Raw genomic sequence first — 22,934 nt, 5'->3', positions numbered from 1 at the left:
GACCACATTCATGATAGCATGCAAAGCATGGAGAGAGATAGTATAGGTGGGCAGATGGTTGAGAACAAGGTAACAACAATTATTATACAACACTTGACAAAGGGCAGGAATCTCTTATAGGACAGTGTACTGTACTGAGTGATGTGAAAGACCTCAGAAGTGATAGCAGCAGTTCAGCCTCAAGAGAAATGTGATTGTTGCAAAGGAATATTGATTCGTGAAGATCAGGTAAATCTTTTCAGCAATTAATTTGATGACTTCTTAGTAAATGAGAAGCAAGCCACTTGCTTAGCATCAGCCATGATCTGTCCCTTTTAAAATAATTACAGTTATATAAATATCAAAATTAACTGTACTGTAGTTCTCAGTTATTTTTACTTTTGTTTTTCTGTTAAAGCCTTGCAAAATAATTTGTCAAGTCACATACCAACAGAACAAAGTCAAATATCAATCAGAGCTGAACAATTTCAAAAATTGTTAGCAATACAATCAAATTGTTTTCATTTGGTTTTACTGTTAGTGCAGTAAATTAAATGCAGAACATTTAAGATTTACGCTCTTAATTACAATCCAATATCAAAATGAGATAATCTATATCAATGGCAATTAATTCATTTTTTAAAATCTTACTCTTCATATTATATAGTTGAATTGTAAAATAATGATTTTTTTTAGAAATCAGAAAAATGCATCTTTTCAATTAATACATTTGTCCTGACCTCCTTCCCTCTCCTTCATAAAGTATTTCTAATATATGCACTTGCCACAGCACGACTCTGGTCAATGCTTTTCTTTATGACTCTAACCGTATTAGACAGGGTCTGTATTCATTCACATTTCCAGGCCACGTGGCTTTATTTTCAAGCTTATTCAACTGATGCTCCAAACCATGTGCCACATGACTTGTTCATATAAATAGAGCAAATTAAACTGTCTCCGCAGATACCATATCACATTTATACCTCGAATCATCTATTTAACACATGGGCAAGACACCACGTTATTTGCCTGGAAAGGTCAACCTCTGAATATTAGATTCTGCCACAGTTCTCTCTTGTACTAAAGCAAGGGGAAACACTTAATCACTCTAGCCTTTTCAAGGAAATATCAACTTAAAATTTGCCATGATGAAGAATCAATAAACCCATAATTGCTTGGCTTATCATCATGTGGAGAGACAAATTGGGAAGCGAAGCTTGGTGTCTACATAGATATCCCCGCAACACTGACAGTTTCAGGATCACTGGTTTGGAAAAGGGAAAGGTCTCTGAGTGATAATTAAATCTTCTCATGCTGATTTTCTGCCAAATTTATTTCCCGAGAGTGCATAACCTTGATTTGCTCGTTACAAACCAGGCATAACTAATCAATTCACCACAGATGCACCACCGCCCCTTTTGTAAACATCAATTTAAAAGCTGAAAGGAGTTTTAAAACGATATTAAGTGGAAGTTCTTTATGCTTTTGTTATTGCAGAAATATATATATATATATATATATTTTTTTTTAATAAAATATATATTTCTTTTGCTTGATTTCATTTGTTTTCTTTGTAGAAGTTTCCAGAAAGCTAGTGTAGAACAATTTATTTGTTTAAAATCATTTGATAAATATGCAAAATATATTTGGTTGGCATTTTAGTCATTATAATAAAAATATCCTTAACACTTGATCCTTTTAAAATGCTTTACATCTTTGAAATTTCATTGCTTAGCGTCAAACCTTTTAAAATCTTGACCTGGGAAATGAGCACATAACTTAATCTGCAAAATTCCATTAGTTTTTCCATTGTGCCACTAAGGGGTGATGTTGAGCAACAATGGGTTGATCTAATGAGAGAAAAACTGATGGGCAAATCGACTTGCATTGCTCTGGTTCACTGCTTAGTAATGAATGGGCCAGCATTCATTTGATGTTCCCTTTGATTCCATGCTGAAGAAACTGGAGAGAAAGAGTCAGCAGAATAATGAGAATATTATTTCAAAACTGCTTTCCACTTGTTGTATTTCTTCAAAGGGTCAGACTACAATAACATTCCTCGACAAGAATACAGTTTGAAAGTAAATCCAGTATTTGTACGGCTCGTTGATATACTTCAACTAATTCCTTCTAGTAAGTGACAGACAGCTGATAACTTACAATATGGTTGATGGTGGTCAAATGCTACATCCAGTATTCCAGAAGGATACTGAATTTGCATACTAATTTATTCAGATGCAGATAACTCAAAATCAGCTGGTACACTTGAACTCTAGTCAGATTGAGACTCAATCTAAATTGTAGGTTTTAGTCCCAAAGGACTTGAAGCTGGGGGCCTTCTAGTCATTAACCAATGCTTGGCCATCACTTGTATATGCTGCATAACTAAAACATTGCATTATTTACAAACTTAGGTCTTTTCTACACAGAAGTTTAACCTGTCAGAAATTAAATTGTGCATGTAATAAAGACTGTGAAAGCAATATCTGGAATTGTGATTGCATTTACCATGCTTGTATTTTCCATTTTACTTTCAGCCAGTTTTTATTTCCCTTCACTTATACTGCACGCCAGTGAAGGGAAATAAAATATACTGAGCGGCAGTATGAGCAGATCACACAGTCATGGTGTCTCAAAGCCATCAGCTCCAAAGTTCATCAGAAATATAAACTGATGATAGTACAAGCTGACAGGTACAAGGACAAAAGGTTTAAAAGCAAATTTGACACCCCTTTCAATAATAAACAGGACATTAATCAGCATGAGGTCTACACACTAGAATAGAACACTGAAATCTGCACGACAGCCATTAGTAGATAGTGCAGTCGCTTGCGGTATCACTCTCAAGGTCGAATGACATTCTTAGAATGCAAGACCCTATTAGGTACTTGTAGCTGCTTGTCAACTAATTGGTGTATGTAATATTCATACACACATATATTTATAAGTATAGTTATTTTATACTTTTCCATAATTGCTGTGAAATGATCAAATGATTACATCACAAACACAAAGGACAGTTAAAATTCAAAATTAAAATTTAAAATTAGAAGATAGCCTGAGAATATAGCAATGGTACATAGAAATGAATAAATGTATTCCATTGGAAAAAATAACATATAATTTAAGAAATAACATCACAATATTCAAACAAATTTGGGAACCATACATGGAACACAACAGAGAAGTCCTACCGCAGACCTCCACCACCTAAAACGACAGAAGGAGAAGAAAATGAAATGAACTGACCCAGTATGTAAAAGTAGAAGACACAAATTTCTTGTTTATTTTCATTGTGTGATGACATTGTTTTATGGGTTTAATGTATCATCTATGCTGAACGTTGAGTGGGTGGGGAGGGGGAGCTGAAGAAGAGAGGGAAGGGAGGGGGGAAAAGGGGATAAAATGACTGTGTACATTCAAGAGGGAAATGCTTGTGTGTATTTTGGTCAGTATGGTTCATAGTGTGAAAAATAAAAAAAATTAGAAAAAAATTCAAAGGGCCAACCTAATAATAAAAATCATAAATGCATAAGACAACACTGAAACATGTTACCTACTAAATACAATGAATTATTTTTCAAGTGTACTTACTTAATGTTTCTGTGCTGTAATTGTTATATGGTTATATAGTCAGTGGGGTTAGGTAGGAGAAAATGTTCAGCATGGACTAGAAGGCCAAGTTGCCCTGTTTCTGTGCTGTAATTGTTATAATAGTAGAAGCCTAAATGTGCAAGTTACTAGTGTAAGTTATTGGAGAGTGAAAACTTCCTACAGGTTTTTAAGACAGCAGGACATTACTAAATTGCATGTGAATATAAATATTTTACTCAGTAGGTCCAATGTCCAGCCTCCAAGCACAATTCAGGCAACATCTGCAACTTGTGCGACTTTAACTTGCTGCACTTGATCATTACAAAATAGGCCCTGATGGACCAGAATGGTAATACTGAATCAAATATTTAAAATTGATTAGTACTAAAAAAAATTGAATGCAGATTCACATAATTTTGCCGCAGAGAGCTGTAATGAATGACAGACAGCATATTATTACAAAAACATATTTTGCACAAGCATCTAAATAAAGCATGTTGGGATTCAAGGCATTTTGAAAATAAATGATACTTGCTACTGATTTTCAAAAAAACCCCACAAATTACTTGTGAAAGGCAAGCAACCAATCCAAATTGATTAATGAGTTATTTTATAACTTAAAATAAAGCATTCAATCTCCACCCCAATTTATTCCACATTTTAGCTGAAAAACTTGCTGTTTTTATCAACAATTCTCTATATTTTCATGCGCCCTTCAGCCGGCAGTCAGGACTGTGGTAATTAAAAGATTTAAAGCAGCACAAACCCCCTAGCCTCTAATCTAATGCCTAGGTCAGTCGCTTGTAGATTCTAATTTGTCCTCTATTTGTATTCATGACATGATGGTTCTGAATATTTAACAGCAAACCAGCAGGAGTATATTTTGTAGGGCTCAGAGGTCAAATAATTTGATTTTCAAGCAGATTACACTTAACACTTTTGTCCAGTCATTCATTTGGCTCTTGCATAGATTGATAGAAAATAGTTAAATTAAAATTACTGCAGTTATAATGTACAACATTTTAAATTTAAACAAAAGGTTATGTATTTTAATACAAGATGTCCTTTCGTATTAAAACAATAATATTATGGTACTTTGAAGGATGTCATTTGCAACCAGTCAAGAACAAAACAAAATTGAAATCTACCGATGAAGGTGAAAACATTTCAAGATTGTCCATGACCTAAAAAAAATTATAATGTTAAAGCACGAACAAAAATATGCTACAAATAGACCACCCAGGATCTCTGAAAAAGTCAGTACTGGGGATGGAGTCATTCCTTCAATTGTTGGGTAATGGATTTTACAATGCAAATACATGGGAACTGGATCGGATCTGTACTTTCCAATGACCAGAAATATGTCGTGTGTATCCACACCAGAGAGCTGTCGATCAAACAACCCAGGAATTACCTTTGAAAGATTTTATTTAATTCCATGTATTAAAATAATAATATTAATCTTATGCTACTTCATTTGCATTTGGATGAAATATTGCAGACAATTTACAAGATGGCTCATCAGTTTTTCATTGTTTTCTTTTGAGAGTAGTCTTCACTTGTGAAAACAATGAAGAGCTGGAGGGACTTCATGAACCAGGGAAGATAACTTGTATAAAAAGGGGGAAGGGTGTTGCTGGGGAGGGACCAAAATGCAATAGGATACTGGACAATTCTTGACTCATTCCGTTCGGCAGTCAACAATGTCATTTTTCCTAACCTGGCCGGTTGCACCGCAGTCTGGTATGGAGGGTGCCAATGCTCAGGACAAGAAATAATTCCAGAGGGTGGTTAACTTGGCCTGTGACATCACAGGCATCAGACTTCACGCCATCTAGGACATCTACAAGGGGTGGTGTCTTAAGAAAGCAGCTTCTCTCCTCAAGGACCCCCACCCCCCAGGCCATGCCCTTTTCACTCTGCTACTATCTGGAAAAGGTAGAGTAGTCAAAAGACGAGCACTCAGCAGGACAAGGACAGCTTCTTCACGGCTGCCATCAGATTCCTGAATGATTAAAGAGCCAAAGGCATTGCCTTATTTTGACTTTTCCTGCACTAATTTTATATATGAATTCACTGTCTTTGCTGCCACAAAACAACAATTTTCATGATTTGTTAATGACAATAGATTCCGATTCTGATTCATTCAATTAAACAACTAATTCTATCTCTTTCTCACCTCCCTTTCAAACATGGCAATATTGTTTTGTAATACTTGTGACATATACATGAAAGGCTATCTTTGACATTGCTTTTCCAACTGATACTGCTGCTTTTCTAGATGTCTACGCATCCTGTGCACGTGAAGTTTTTGTAATTTTTTCATCTGTGTGGTCTCTGCAATTTTTTCTTGATTTGGCTTGGCCTTTTAATATTCTAATTCAGCCTTAGTACCTGCTTAATACAGCCTTTCTTCTGTGGCAGGGTCCCAAGGGTGTTCTCTTGCACCACAATTACGTGAGATGTGAGGCAAGCTAATAATGGCAACTGCAGAGCAACCAGCCACATGGAAACACCTTTATGGAAAGAATGGCTGATCAGCTGAAATCAAGGAAGGACAGTGTCTGAAATGCCTGCTGGATATTCAAGATAGTTTGGGATAGGAATATGGATAACAGAGACAGGAAATGCACATACTCCAGATGCTCATGAATTCTTTTGGAAAGTCATATTCATTTTGCATTTTTTTCGGAATAACATTAAGAGTGACAGATGCACCCACGACATGATATAAATGATGAGCTTGCGCAACATGTCTATTTTAGTGAGAGGACTTTGCATCAATTCAAATAACAGCTTTGGATCTTTCCTGTTCATCAAAAAGAGAGAAAACGGATCCTCTCTATTGTGCGAGGCCAATGCCAATCACTTTAATGAACAAACCAATGCCGTTTTCCCCACGTTTCCAACGGTTTCCATTAAATTATTATATTGCCACGCATATGTAATATATAAAGCAAAAAGATACTGAGAAAAAATAATATTAAATACTGCAATTTAAATAAAACAGAAAATGTTTTCTGCTATTTTAATGAAATATTGCCAATCTGAACCTTCCCCTCTCCACAGATGCTGCCTAACCTGCCAAGTAACACCAACATTTTCCATTTTTATATCAGGTTTTTAATGACTTTAATTGATAGAAAACTAAGATTAAGCTTTTTTTAAGAAAAATGTACACATGTTCCAATTACCCTTTTTTCGTTAATATTTTGGCATTACGATAAACCTTAGTACATAAAAGCTGGATGAGATCCAATTACTACAAATATGAGTCAAAAGAAGGTATTTATCCGATCCAGGGAAATCATCTCTTTTATTTGTAATGGAGTGTTACGAGGATACTTTGTTTGGATGAGTACAAAGAAAGACGACAGAAAATATTCAATGAAATACATCAGGAGTTTCTTCTTTGTTAAAAAGGTTCATGTGCAACCTGACTGATGTACCATTAGAAACTATCAGGCTTTTATTAACTAAAGACAGGAACTATCCAGCTCATCAACTGATCAAAGCAAAGACAAAAGGAGAACATGCAAAGGGCTATGGGTAGGATCGGTCTTTGCAGCAACCAATCATGGCACAACAGTGGTTTACCACACTGTTGTTAGAAATTTTTTTTGAGGCACTCATCAAAGTAAAATAACAAACATGGATTTTACTGATGCCTCTCATGGCTTAGGTAACTCAGGATACTTCACATCTGATGAAATGCCTTTCAGTTTTTACAGTTTTAATGTATGAGAAAGATCATAGATGATTTGTATGCAGCAATATTCTGCAATGGCATTGGCATAATCATAAGGGCGGTGTTCTCATGCTAGTAACTAGTGTTTTGAAAGCTCTCAGGAGTTTGCAATCATTGTTTGAACTTATTCAAAAATAGTTTTATATCTGGTGCTCTTTAAGAACAATGGGCATTAGTGGTGGAATTTCTCAAGCTACAGGCTAACATCAGGCTGGCACTGGAGGGACTCAGCACTGAGGTTAACAGCCAGGAGACAGCACATCCTGATGCCTTCCTGATCATTGGAGGGGAGTTCAATCTGATCAACCTGACAAAGTCTCTGACAAACTACCCCCAACACGTCATCTGTGAGACCAGGGGAACCAACACACTCGCCTACTGCTACACTATCATGAAGAATGCACACCAAGCCATACCACGATTCCACTTTGGTAAGTCTGATCATCTGGCTGTACTTCTACTCCTGGCGCACAGGACCACAGCACCAGTGGTGAAGATGGTGAAAGTAGGGTTGAGGGAGATGGAGGAGTGTCTGCAGGACTGGAACATATTCAAAAACTCATCCATAGACTTGAATGAATATTCAACAGGTGACACTGACTTCTTCAAGACGTGCATGGATGAGTGTGTGCCCATGTGCGCATACCGGGTGTTCTGAACCAGAAGACCTGGATGAATCAGAGAATCTGCAACTTGATGAGGGCGAGAACAAGAGCATCTAAGACCAGGAAATGGGATCCAGGTACAACCTGCGGAAGGCCATCTCGGAAGCAAAGCGGCAATTCTGGAGGAAGTTAGAGATAGAGACAGGGAGTGCAGGCCATTACTGCCTACAAGGTGAGGGCAAACACTATAGATGGCTGTGATGCTTCATTACCCGATGAGTTGAACACCTTCCATGCCTGCTTTGAGAAGAAGAACCAAACACTGCCTACTAGAATCCATGAAAAGGCTGAGGACCCTGTGATATCTGTCTCTGAGGGCAACATCAGAACATCATTCAAGAGGATGAACCCTTGTAAGGTGTCAGGCCCTGACAGCGTACCTGGCAAGAGTTTTCCACCTGCTCCAAAAGGGCATCAATCATCCTGGTACCCAAGAAGAGTAGTGTGAACTGCCTCAACGACTAATGCCCTGTAGCACGAGTTTCTACTGTGATTAAATGCTTTGAGAGGCTGATCATGGCCAGAATTAACACATACCTAAGCAAAGATCTGGATCCATTGCAATTTGCCCATCATTACAATCGCTCCACAGCAGATGCAATATTGCTGGCTCTCCACTCAGCTCTGGATCATCTCAAAAACAGTAACTCATACATACGGCTGCTCTTCATTGACTACAGCTCGGTCTTCAATACCATTATTCCCTCAGTGATGGTCAAGCTACAAACTCTAGGCCTCTGTCCCCCCTCCCCCCCCACCTCCCTTTGCATCTGGATCCTTGACTCTCTCATCAGAAGACCACAGTCAGTACGAATTGGAAACAATGACTCCTCCCCACTGATCATCAACACAGGTGCACCCCAAGGATGCACGCTTAGCCCACTGCTCTATTCATTATAAACCCATGACTGTGTGGCCAGGCTACAATTCCAATGCTATCTACGTTTGCTGATGACACCACAGTTGTTGGCAGAATCACAAACAGCAATGAGAAAATATACAGGAAGGAGATAGATCAGCTCGTTGAATGATGTAACAACAATAACCTTGCCCTCAACGTTAGCAAAACCAAGGAGATGATTGTGGACTTCAGAAGGAAACAGGAGAACATGACCCAGTCCTCATTGGGGGCTCAGTAGTGGACAGGGTCAAGAACTTCAAATTCCTGGGTACTGTCCTGGAGCTTCTATGTTGATACAATCACAAAGAAGGTTTGCTAGAGGCTATACTTTGTGAGGCGTCTGAGGAGATTCGGTATGTTACTGAAAACTCACATAAACTTCTACTGGCATACTGTTGAGACCATTCTGGGTGGTTGCATCACTGATTGGTATGGAGGTGCCAATACGCAGGACAAGAATAAACTCCAGAGGGTTGTTAACTCGGCCTGCAACATCACAGGCAACATCGAGGGCATCTACATGAGACGGTGTCTTAAAAAAGCAGCCTCTATCCTCAAAGACCACCACCACCCAGGCCATGCCTTCTTCACTCTGCTGCCATTGGGAAAAAGGTACAGGAGCCTAAAGTTGAGCACTCAACAGCTCAAGGACAGCTTCTTCCCTACTTCCATCCTGAATAATCATTGAACCAAAGACTGCCTTATTTTTTGTGCACTACTTTTTTTTAATTTATAGCAATGCTGTAAGATGGTTATAATATGAATGTTTACACTGTGACGCTGCTGATAAACACCTAATTTCATGACTTGTTCATGACAATAAATTCTGATTCTGATACTGATCTGAAGAAGCAGCTCTCAACTGGACACACAATATTACCTGCAGCTATTGGACGGCTGACAGAGCACTGGTAATTTTGAAATGGTGCAAAACAGAGAAACTTGTACAGGTAGCTGGAGAACAGTGTGTGCAGACTGCATTTTCCCTGCGCAAGGGTACTTTTGCTGTGAAGCCACCACAACAGTATTAAAAAGGACATGAAGACACTCACCGAATGCCTGCATTTTGGCAAACCTTACAACGTAGGCTTATGGCAATTCTAATTGCTGATGTTGTATTAACCAAAAATTGAAAATTTCCTACCATTGTAGTTGAGCTTTTCTTCATGTCAGTAATGCAGCAGCTAGCATTATGTTATATATTTCCATGGAGACAGGATGAAAGGGCTCTGGGCTTCACTTTCCGAGAGTGAAAATCATCTTTACCTTGACTTTGATAGAATGCTATCCTATTTGTGATCTTGCATTTGAGGTTTTCTGAGGTTATGGATGTGGGTGAAGACTACTTTGTGAATGAGTCGGCCACATTGACATGTAAGAAGTCATGATAAAAGAGTGATTCACTGTGAATACTTGATAGAGGGTGCAACTACAATCAGTTACCTTTCTCCTGTTTGTTCATTTACTGCTTATATTTGGAACATGCAAACAATTTTCCATTTTCAGGGTTCCTTCTGACATTTCTGGTCACTTAGGGTGAACCTTGTGAGATCATCTGGGGTGTTGTAACTGTGATCCCCATTTGGTTGAGTTTTCTTGAGATTTGCTTTGCAAATGTTGTGCAGCACTCTGACCATCGATTCAGGATAAAGGTGCCTGGCTCTTCAAATAATACTAGCAAAAGCACACAGAAATGCTGTAGGAACTCAGCTGGTCTCACGGCACCCCATAGGAGGTAAAGGTATATTACTGACTTTTTGGGCCTAAGCCTTTCTTCAAGGTACAGTATAAGCTAAGAATAGGAAGGAATCAAAATAAAGACTGAAGAATAATGCTGTTGTGAAGATTCAGCAGGAGTAAATCAAGATTATACTGTGAATGAACACTCCCAGCTGTTATTTGAACCAATCTGGTTGAAAACCATGTGGGTACCAATTTAAGACAATATATTACATGAAAATGTGCTGGATGCCAGAAAAGTAATGGCACAGTACATGAAATTCTTTTAAGAAAAAGACCTAAGTCATATCAAAAACAGTTAACTCTCCAAGAAACATAGAAACATAGAAGATAGGAGCAGGAGTAGGTAATTCGACCCTTCGAGCCTGCTCCGCCATTCAACGAGATCATGGCTGATCTTAAAGTTCAGTACCCCGACCCCGCCTTCTCTCCGTAACCTTTAATACCCTTATACTGAAGAAATATATCTAATTCCCTCTTAAATATATTTAATGAACCTGCCTCTACTGCCCTCTGTGGCAATGAATTCCACAGATTCACCACCCTCTGGGTAAAGAAATTCCTCCTCATCTCGGTCCTAAATGGTTTGCCTATTATACATGAACAAAATACATGATACATGAACAAAATTACTTAACATCACAAGATTCTTTTTCTGTACAACACTTTTGCCAGTAATACACAATTTAATTTCTTTGTTTCGATACTGTAAAAGAATGATAATTTGCCACCTGACCTTTCAACAATCTACTGGGTGTCACCTAGCTCACCAGGTAATGCTTGATGCACTTACTTCCATTCACTTTGCAAATTATTTTCAGAAGTATTTCCAAATACAGCTGATTTTGAGAGAAGTTTATAAAGATACTGCATGTCACAGCAATGAGAAATAGTTTAAATGGTCCTATAAATGACTGATGTTGGATGAATGAAAATTTTAAAACAAATGCAGGTGAAAAGTCATGTTTTTAAATTCACTGCTTTCATTCAAGCTTGAAAAACAAACATTAAAATATTTTTAAACTAACACCTCTGCTTTGAAGAAAAATGATGATTAAATGAAAGTCTCATGAAAACAGAGTTTAAATTCCGTTCCTGTTGAAATATGGGATGCAATCCAATGGTTTGTATGTTTATGTCAAAAAACCTCTGTTGCTGAAGGTGGCAAGCTTATTTAAGAAGCTTACTTCCAGTAAAAAAAACATGCACTACATGAGCATCAAGATCAGTGACATAAAATGCAAACTTAAACAATTATTTTTCATGTGATCAAATTTCACAGGCAATTGTATGCCAGATTAGCTTCAAAAGACACCTCCATAAATGAGACCAAGCCATTTCAGATGAAAACATTCCTGTCATAGCAGGACATATTATTTCCAAATCTCAAAGTTGCTTTCATACCGGAGAACTCTCCAGATACAACAAAATGACCTTATTAATTTCAGAAACCTCAAAACTAACTCAGGGCACTGGAAAAATAAAGGACCACATAAACTACATGGATTACCTCACACACTCAACACTTCTCATCTATCTCAGATCACATAGTTAGCCACGTGCCATAGAGGAGAGACCATTAAAGTGTTTAGCCAGCTGTAATCAGTCATGTCAATCCAGGAACTCGGGGACTTGGAGATGCCAATACATGCAAATTTCCAGCTTTCTGCTTCAGATCAAGTTCAACAAAACAACCAAAGAATGTCTCACAAAGTCAAATATGACAAGCTCTCAGTCGTTACACATGAATACATTTTCATTCTCAAACACATGCTGTTTCTCACTTGGTAACCAGCAAGTATGGGTGGGCTGTGAATAGAGCAGTGGATACGTGCGAATTCAATATCTGCTTTCCAATATTCTACTTCTCATGACAAATTGGCAAACAATAACAACAAAAACAGCTATATATGTGCTGTTGCCTTAAGTTTTACGATATGAGCGTAGACCTGAATGCCCAAATCCCTCTGCACATCAATGGTTTGAAGTATCCTGCATTATCTGTATACGTTCCCTTGTATATGATGTCCCACTTGTCTGGATTAAACTCCATCTGCCATTTCTCTGCCCATATCTGTAATTGATCCATATCCTATTGTATTCTTTGATAACCCTCTACACCACTGGCTGTCAAAAGTATTGGCAACGAAATGGAAAATCCAAAAAGTCTGTCAAATGAGGTTGAAAGAACACCCTCATTCACCACAATATTTGTAGATTTCACTTAGAGGGATCATTGTCGATTGATAATTAAAAATTGACAATGATCAATGTGCTGAAACTGAATGTGAAAATCCATTATGCAATTAAGGGGGCATGGCTAGTGCAGTAGTTAGCGCGACGCTGTTACAGTGCCAGCAATCAGGAACAGGATTTCAATCCCGCTCTGTCTGTAATGAGTTATCCCCATGCCTGCATGGGTTTTCTCCGAGTGCTCTAGCATCCTCCCATCCTACAAAACATACTGGGGGTTGTAGATCAAATAGGTGTAATTGGGCAGCCTGTTACCGTGCTGTATATCTAAATTATAATTTAAACATTTAAATTTAAGAACAAGAAGCTCAATGTTGAATTAGAATTTCATTTATTTCCCAAAGGCTGAAGTTGTCAATTTTTTTTTAAAGAAAGTTATTAAACATTCACTGATGTAGTCAAAAGTTTTAATGAGCTGAGAAAAATCTTTTTCCTTTTTGACTCTTAATTGGGGTAGATGCTGCCACAACCATTGGTCTTCATTTCACATCAGCATCAAAAGCTCTGTGATACTGATTTTCCCCCTCTCTAAAACAAAATGTTGATGAAAAGGCATCAGGATGAAACGTCATCAGTCCCAAATACGATATCTATTTCCTCCTTCACATTCTGCTTTGCTCATTACTACATGTAGAAGAATCCATGCAAGAGCAAACTAATTTGACCCAGTTGTCTCTGTTCATACAAATCTTTTCCATTCAGATATTTCCAGCTTTTTTTTTCAAATCGATGCTGAATTTATCAGCAGTTCTAATCTTGACAATGCTATACAATTGTCCCCCCTACTTCATACAGGCTGTTCTTGGGGTAACAAACAAATTTTGTTTTTATGGACACGCATAAGTTAATTTTGTCCATCATTTTGGAAAAAACACAAAAACTACTTGATGTGGTAACCATACTTCTACAGTAATGCAATAAATGGCATCAAAAGCAAAGAAGACTGATAAGAAAGAACAACCACTACAACTGGAGAGAGAAAACTAGTTCTGTTGTTTGTCAGAGTGAACTTTTGCATATATGTTGGGCTTCTGAATTTAATAATATTATGGGAGTCCATTTGTATTTAGAGTGTCCAGAGGTCAGGTACGCATAACCTGGGATGTCCTGTAATCCCTTTTTTCCATCTTCCGAGCAAAATGTAACACTGAATATTTAGAACCATAGAATATTACAGCACAGAAATAGGCCCCGACAGCCCTTCTAGTCTGTGCCGAACTAATTTTTTTTTTGCCTAATCCCACTGACCTGAATGCAGTCCATAGCCCTCCATACCTTTTAGTTTAATATTTTATTTTTGCTTTTTTAAAAAATATAGTTAGTAACATTTTAAATATATAATCTATTTAACTTTTTCTCACAAACCTAACAAACAAAAACAAAAACCCTTCCATACATACAGATTTGTTCACCATCAGAACTTGCATATATTTTAAGTATATAGAGGACAGTTGGGGAAACTGTTTTTGTGCGTGTGTATATATATATATATATATATATATATATAAAAAAAATAGTTACTTTTATACCCTTTTTTGTTCCTATTTATTACTTAATCTGGGCCCCTATGTGGTTCAGGTATGGCTGCCAGACTTTTACAGAAGTGTCATATTTATTCTTTAAATTATTTTTTTTCCTTAGGCATACATTTCCGCAGTCCATCGTGCCATAAGTAAAAGGGAGTCGGACTTCTAAGTGAGAGTGATACATTTTTTTGCTACTGCCAGTGCTATTTTTATAAAAGAGATTTGATATTTGGTCAATTTGTTTCTTATTTCCATGAAATTACCGAATAGATATATCTCTGGGCCACCTGTGAATGCCATTGCTGTTATGCTGGTTAATTTTTCTATGACTTCTTGCCAAAATGGCCTCACTTTCACGCATGACCACATGGCATGTAAAAAAGTTCCTTTCTCAGTCCCATATCTGAAACACATCTCTGAAATTTTGGTTCTAGATCTGTGTAACTTTTGTGGGGTAAGATATAATCGGTTAAAAAAATTATACTGAACCAGTGCATATCTTGCATTTATAATTGATCTCATGTTGTCCCTACACCAATCTGACCAGCTTCTTTCTGAAATCACCACACCCAAGACCAACTCCCATCTTTCCCTTAACCTCTGTAACCCAGGTTTTGCATTTTTGCTCTGGAGAGCATAGTACATTTTTGTTATAAATTTGGATGTATTCCCCATAAAAAACTGTTCATTCAGTTTCACTAATTTCAGGTGGATTCAACGTTGGTCCCCATCTTTCTTTTAAGAATGATCTAAGCTGGAGAAAACAAAAGAAGGTCCCATTGGCCACTCTGTATTTGTGTTTTAATTGTTCAAAGGACATGAATTCCTTCTGTGTAACAGTCCTTAATATATCTTGTACCTTTGTCATACCACAAATTTAATATTCTATTGCCCATGTTCATTGGCAATAACACATTTTTACACAATTGTCCTTTTATTGATATCCCTACTTTTTTTTCCTATACATTCATGAATTTCTTGCCACGTTCTAATCATATGTATTAGAATGGGGTTATCTGTCTTTTACTTTAGTGATTAAAACTCCATTTACAGATAAAGTCCTTTGCTTCCCCCTCCTCCATTGAGTACATACCCATTTCAATCCAAAATTGGGGGGGGGGGGGTGGTGGCGGGGTGGGGGTTGTCTTCAGTGAAGAAGGCTGCGAGAAATCTAGCCGAGGTAATATTTTGTGAAACGTAGAAGTCTAAGTCCTCCCAGCCCATGTCCCATGTCAGTTTTTCCAATGCAGTCTTTGGTACCTTATTATTTGAAAGGAACTCTCTAATGTGGTTGTTTAGTAGCTTAAAAAAAGTTTTAGGTAACTGAATAGGCAGTGATTGAAAAAGGCATTGCAGTCTTGGCATCACTTTCAGTTTGATGCAGTTAACCTTTTCCACCGAAGTAATTGGTAAGTCTCTCCATTTCTGTAGGTCTCCTCCGATCTTCCCAAGAAGAGGAACATAATTTAGTTTGTAGAGATTTTGCAAGTTATTGTCAGTTGAATTTCCAAGATATTTTATTCCATTCATCTTCCATTTAAATTTACTTCCTTTTTGATATATTTCATAGTCAAAATTTGTTAATGGCATTATCTCACTTTTATCTATTTTATTTTGTAGCCTGATATTCTTCCATGTTTTTCTAGTGTTGTAATTTTTCCAAAAATTTTGCCGGTTCTGATAGATACAATAGTACATCATTGGCGAATAGACTAATTTTATGTTCTTCTTGCCTGTCTTTGAAGCCATTTATATGCGAATCCCTTCTTATTATTTCTTCCAGCAGTTCAATCGCAAAAATAAAAACCGCTGGAGACAGGGGGCATCCCTGTCTGCTTGAACTACTCAAAGGGAACACTACTGACATCTGATTATTTGTTATTATTTTAGCTTGTGATTTATGATATAAAGTTTTTATCCTATTTATACATGTTCTGTCTATACCAATTTTTTTCCAGTGTTTTAAATAAAAAGGGCCACTTCAAATGGTCAAATGCTTTTTATGCATCCAGAGAGTTTGGATTTCACTCAGATTTAGCCATGTGTATTAAATTAAATAATCTTCCTAGACTATTTGAGGAATGCCTTACTTTAACAAATCCTGCTTGGTCCATTTGTATCAGTTTTTACAACTTATTAGGTTTTTGCTAGTATCTTATAATCAGCATTTAACAGGGATATTGGTCTGTATGACAAAGTTTTTTGTGGGTCCCTATTCTTTTTGTAATAATCATGGCTGAGAATAACTCCGGGAGTGTCTGTGTTTCGCAGCTTGGACCAGGACATCCATTACAATGGGCATCAATAAATCTTTGAAATGTCTATAAAATTCAGGTGAAAATCCATCCTCTCCCAATGACTTATTAGCCTGTGGGGTGCCCAGGGCCTTTTCAATTTCTTCCCTTTGTGAAGGGACTATCTAATTCTTTCCTTTCTCTCTTTTCCAGCATTATAAGTTCGACAGTCAGCAAAAATTCTTCCATTTCGTTCTCATCTCCTAGTAATTCTGAATTGTATAGTTTTGTGAAATATTGTCTAAAAGTGTCATTAATTTTTTTTGTTTAAATACTAGAGTGTCTGTTTCTGTTTTTATAGCATTTATCATTCTTGATGGCTTCTCTGTTTTAATCTGCCAAGCTAAAACTTTGTGCACCCATTCACCCAACTCATGGTATTATTGTTTTGGTTTTAATATTGCTTTTTCTGTCCTATATGTTTGGATTGTATTATATCTTAGCTTTTTATTCTCCAGTAATCTGTATTCTTCATGTAGTCCTGTTCTTTGATGTTTTTTCTATTTCTTTAATATCCTTCTCCAAAATGTTTATTTCTGTCATATGTTTCCTCTTAAGATTCTTCGCATAGGATATAATTTGTCCCCTTAAATATTCTGATATGTCCCATATCAGAAAACTATTATTAGTAGACAGCAGATTATTTTCACAAAATATTTCTATTTGTCTCTTTATAAATTCGCATAAGTCCCTTCTTTTCAGCAATGTAGTATTGAGATGTCATCTGTACACATTCGCTTGCTTTTCCATTATTGCTATTGTTAATATTAATGGAGATTAGTCTGATAGAAGCCTTGGTAGATATTCTGCTTTTATCACTCTACTTTTTAACTGGGCAGACATTAAAAATAAGTCAATCCTTGCATGAGAGTTGTGTACCCTTGAGTAAAAAGAGTAGTCTCTCTCTGTGAGATTTAATTGCATTCATACATCGACAAGATTTAGATCTTTCATATATGAAATTGTGGTTTTTGATGCTTTCATCCTCGTTACTGTTCTTTTCGATTGATCCAGTATTGGGTCCAAGCAGAAATTAAAGTCTCCTCCAACTAACATAATTTGTCTTCCCTCAGCTCTTTTTAAGAAGATGTCCTTCATAAAGGTTTGTTCATCATAATTCGGGGTATAAATATTCATAAATGTCCATGCTTCTCCATAAATATTACAAAGTGCCATTACATACCTTCCAGCTTGATCAATCAAGGTATCTTCTATTAACACATGTATATTTTTATTAATTAGAATAGCCACCCCTCTTGTCTTTGAACCAAATGAAGATAGTATTATTTATCCCACCCATCCTCTTTTTAATTTATCATGTTCCAATTCGGTAAGATGTGTTTCCTGCAAAAAGATTATATCCACTTTTAATTTCTTTAAATATGCTAAGACCCTCTTCCTCTTCATTTTCCCATTTATCCCGTTAATATTAAGACTAATAAACTTTTGTGTTTTATCCATACCATTTTTCACACAAATATTGTATAACAAGAATATCTTCCCAATTTTTTAATATAGCATTTCCCTATTAAAAGACATTTCCAACATATACATTTCCCCTTTAAGAAACACACACACACACACACACACACACACACACACACACACACACACACACACACACACACACACACACACACACACACACACACACCCCCCCACCCCTAACGGTGACATTGACAATAATACCTGGAAGCCCACGAGTAAAGCCCGTGGGTTCTTCCAAAGAAGAAACCCTCCTTTTGGTGCCATCTTTTAAAATAGTTAATCTCCCAGCTCCATCTTCTCCTCCAAGTTAGAGTTCCCACCTTGCTGCTTTCCTTATCCCCTTTCTGTCTTTTTAGAGCTTTCCATATATATCAATTTATTTTCTTTTAACAGTGAAAACAAGACGGCTCAGTACTATTAGTATAAATAAAAAGATATGTCTTGCAATTAGTCCGGTTTTGAAATAGTCTTCTCAGTCCTTTCAGCTGGAGACTTTAATCTTTTCATAACTTTCTTAAAAATTCTTCCTCTTCTTTATTCTTTAAAATTTGTCAATTACCTTCTGAGACATCCATCCTCAGCGTTACTAGATAAATCATTGAATATTTAAAGTTTTTAGATTGCAGTTGTCACTTTAACTTGTCAAATTCCTTCCTTTGTTTAACCAAGGCAGAGCTGAAGTCCTGGAAAAACATTACTTTTGCATTGTCCACCACTAATTGGCCGTTATTATTTTTTGAATATTCATATGCTGCTCCCAAGATCACATCTCTCTCCTGGTAACTTAAAAGTCTTACCAGGACTGGTCATGGTTGCTGTTTGCCAGTTCTTCTGAGGGTCCAGTAAGCCCTTTCAATTTGCAGCTTTGCATTTAACTTATTTTCTCCAAGCATTTGTGGGATCCATGTTTCAAAGAAACTCACCGCGTCTTTTCCCTCTATTCCTTCTCTCAGTCCATTGTTTTGTCTGCTGAAATCTTGTCTATCAGTCCTTTCTTTTCTGTGTCCCATATTTTTTTCTTTTTCTTCCAGTACCTTCAGTCTGTCTTTTCTTTTGTCCAGCTCAGCCTCTGAATGAGTCATTCTGTTCATTTAAGTCTTCCACAACTTCTTTAATTTCCGTTACCTTCTCTGATATATATCTCATCGCCGATTCCAGACTCATAAAACGACTGCATAAAGTTTCTGTCATGTTCAGGAAGGAGGCTATATCTTGGGCCGATTCCCCAGCTCTGCTGGCTTCAGCCAGTCCCAAGGCCCCTGCTGAGTTACTCCTCATCAGGCTTCCACTCGATGTTCTTGGCTGAGCTGTTACTTCTTCAGTTTTTGTTTATGGTTGCCTTGGACGTTTAGCACCAGTTTTATCCATTTTTGACAATAAAATTCTGCTTTTGTGCTTTTAAACTGTCTTTTTAACACTTTATGTGGAGAACTCTTTCAAAACACTTCTGCTCTGCTCATTAGCATGGTCATTACAGTTTTGTGTCATTTGTAGATTCAGAAAGTGCGTCTTGCATGAAGTTCCAAGTTAATCATCTATTAAAAAGCAATGCTCCCTGGTAACCCCTGGTGAACTCTTCTGTACAATTTTCTCAAGCCTAAAAAACAACCAGACACTACCACTTGCTGGTTCTTGTGCCTGTGCCGGTGTTTTCTCTGCTGTTCCCATAGACCCTCTATTTAATGCACTTTGATTCCTATGGCAGGGCGATTATATGACATTTTATCAACTTTCTTTCAAAAGCCCCTCGTTAACCACATTTCGCTCAACAATCAACATTTCCTTAAATTTGTGAAGGTAAAACACGAGAGTCTGTAGACACTTCAAATTATTGACTTTGGTTCAGAATGTTTGGTGAGCAGCAAGTTGTCTTCATTCACTACTTAACACTCAAAGATGGCCGCACATGGTGATAACTTGCCAAAATGTCGTTGATATGAAATAAATGGGCTTGACAAAATAATCTGGTTATATTCTCAGTGGCAAGACTTTGTGCACCAAAAAGCTTTCCCTTAATACAGCTGGCGTTTGGAGTGGGGTTGCGGGGGGGGGGGGGGGGGGTGTCCAGAATAATCTCAGTTCCCAAAACTGCTGAGAGAAATGTAGAACAGTCTGACTTTTCATGCTGTTGGAAATTTTGGATGGTTCTAAAACTGAAATTGAATTGCTTCAGAATTGTTGAGGCATTTAAAATCATAACGATCCATTCAACTTTGAGAAATCTAAAATATTAATAACCATTCAATGGTGAATAGCTCCAGACGATGCAACTTCAAAGTCCAATGCCATAATGTTGTAAGCAAAAGCCTAGTGAATGACTGTCACCAAGTTGGGAACATTTACGCTTGCAATGAAATCCCAAACTTGCTAGCATTAATGCAGGAACTGTTTCATATAAAACAGCTCGCATTTTACTGCAAAATGTGGCCCATTATTTTCAAACCACCACCTTGCTCTGAACTTAAGAAGTTAAGCATACAATTAAAATTAAATTCCTTTGTGGCTCCAGTCATTAGTTGAAGCCAACTTTCAAACAGTACACAAAGCCAACTATTGCAACACATCAGAATGACCAAGCACAATCTGTACGCCACACATGTCAAACTCTGGCCCACGGGCCAAATTTTGCCCACGATATAATTATATTTGGCCAGCAAGATCATTTCAAAAATGTATTAGAGGTGGCCCGCTGGCCGCCGCGCCAGTATAGCGCATGCACAGCTAATACTATAAATCCCAGAATGCATTGGTGTCAGCCCGCTAATCGCCCCCACCTCCTCTGTTTACGTTGCAGGGTCTCACCGTGGACTCTGGTTTTGGGGCCTGGCCGGTGTCAGGGGAAGCCAAGGCCGCTTCCCAGCGCCCGGAACTGGAGGCCTCGGGCCTGACTTCGCCAGGACCGTTGCCCACTCCCCCTCCCTGCCGCAGGCCGACCCACGACTCACGGTGACGGGGCTGCTGATCCGCCGAGATGCCGCTCTGCAGCGAGAGTCGATGTCTCCGCACTGTCGTGTCCCCCCGTCCGCCCCCCCACCGCAGCGCGGCCTGGCCTCTGCTTCCCAGTGCCCGGAACCGGAGGCCTCGGGCCTGACCTAGCCAGGACCGTTGCCCACTCTTCCTCCCTGCCGCAGGCCGACCTGCGACTCACGGTGACGGGGCCGCTGATCCGCCGAGATGCCGCCCTGCAGCGAGAGCCGATGCCCCCGCCCTGTCGTTGTCCAACCCGATCGCCTGCAAACCCCGCCCTCCCGCACATAGGCCTGAGTAAGGATTATGAACTTTAATCTCAGGATAAAACGATCTTCCAATAGTTTCATGTCACAGTGATAAATATATTCCTGGTTAAAAATGGTCCTGCACCTGGATACAAGCTCATTAGGCATAAAACTTGAAAAGTGTCTAAATCAAAGGATATCTGTACCAATGGAAAGAGGGCATGGTAAATAACCCTGCTAGAGTTCATGCCCACAATCAGTCACCCATTTGATTGTTTCAGGAATCATATTATTCTCCCACATTCTCAATAGCCCTCAGATTTTACTATTCGACAGCACACTAGCAACATTTGACAAATCCTCTATAGAGAAATATTATTTATTGAATATTTTATTTCTCATTTGTTAATGCTTCTGGAAAGAGTTTATCCAAAACTATTATTAAACATTTATTTTAATAAGAAAAAGTTTAACATTACATATGTTGAAAGAAGAGAAAACATGCAGATGTTGTTGAAAATTTTCAATAAATATTTAGTTCGGCCCTCGACTTAGTCCAAGTTTTTAATTTTGGCCCTCCGTGATTTGAGTTTGACACCCCTACTGTACGCCTTTTATGATTGATAATGAAAAGGAAAATAAAATATACTCTTTGTTCACACAAATAATTCAAGATTTTGTTTTAAAATGTCAACAAAAGATACTTCTTTGGAAAGTTGCACATGGGCAAATACCAAATATATATTATAACTTTAAAACAAATCCTCTGAATCTATTTCAGGTGAATTATTCTTTTCTAAATGGAGCTTGAAAGCAAGGAGGCAGCATCCACTGTCAACAATGATCCTGGCTGTAGACAAAATGTTTCATCCAAAAAACACTTGCAGAAAAGACAACCTGCTAGATATCAAATTTATGATAGCACACATCATAAATATATTGTGCATTTCGTCTTACAACTTTTCTTTTTCCCAGAAAAAAACATTTCTTCATATTGGGAAAAAAAAACACAAAAGGTTTTGTTTGTCAGGATTGAAAATCAAATGATGCTCCCCCAAAAGTCAAAACAATCCACCCACCTTTCAACAGTAGAATACTTGGTTTACATCACTCACACACCTTTCAGTGATTTAAAAAAAATCATAAACGTTATTTTGTTCCCCTAATTAAAGTGAACAACATTTTGGAAAATTGGGGAATAGCATTCCCATATATTCATTTTAAAATTATGGATGCTATTTTGGTGAAATTGAATTATGTTACCTTGCTCTTTCTTCTTTCTGGCATCTTCCTCTTTCCTTTCTTTAGCCTTTAAAACTTCATCAGCTTTTGCTGAAAATCAAAAGCATAAACTTATGAGAAAATCTTTCAAATTCTAGAAAATTAGAGATTCAGAATAAACATGTTATACTTAAACCAATTATTAAAATTAAATTTTAACCAAATATATCAAGACAGTTCAATCTATTATGTTTTTTTCCTTTTTTTAAAAATCAGAAAGTCTTCCACAGCAAAATGAATAAAATCTCAA

General features: G+C 37.6%; 1 protein-coding gene across 2 annotated transcripts in view; it reads right to left on the bottom strand.

Annotated features, from left to right (window-relative positions):
- Positions 1 to 22,934, bottom strand: part of rsrc1 (arginine/serine-rich coiled-coil 1) — a 362,698-nt gene that overhangs the window by 36,857 nt on the left and 302,907 nt on the right. For both annotated transcript variants that reach the window (XM_069896751.1, XM_069896752.1), the window contains one exon: positions 22,667 to 22,735. In XM_069896751.1, the coding sequence (XP_069752852.1) occupies positions 22,667 to 22,735 (69 nt within the window). The remainder of the gene's footprint in view (positions 1 to 22,666; positions 22,736 to 22,934) is intronic.

This window comes from Narcine bancroftii, chromosome 9, assembly GCF_036971445.1.
Source record: "Narcine bancroftii isolate sNarBan1 chromosome 9, sNarBan1.hap1, whole genome shotgun sequence".
Taxonomy (NCBI): domain Eukaryota; kingdom Metazoa; phylum Chordata; class Chondrichthyes; order Torpediniformes; family Narcinidae; genus Narcine; species Narcine bancroftii.
The sequence above is the reverse complement of the archived record's forward strand: the minus strand, read 5'-3'. Positions and strand labels throughout refer to the sequence as shown.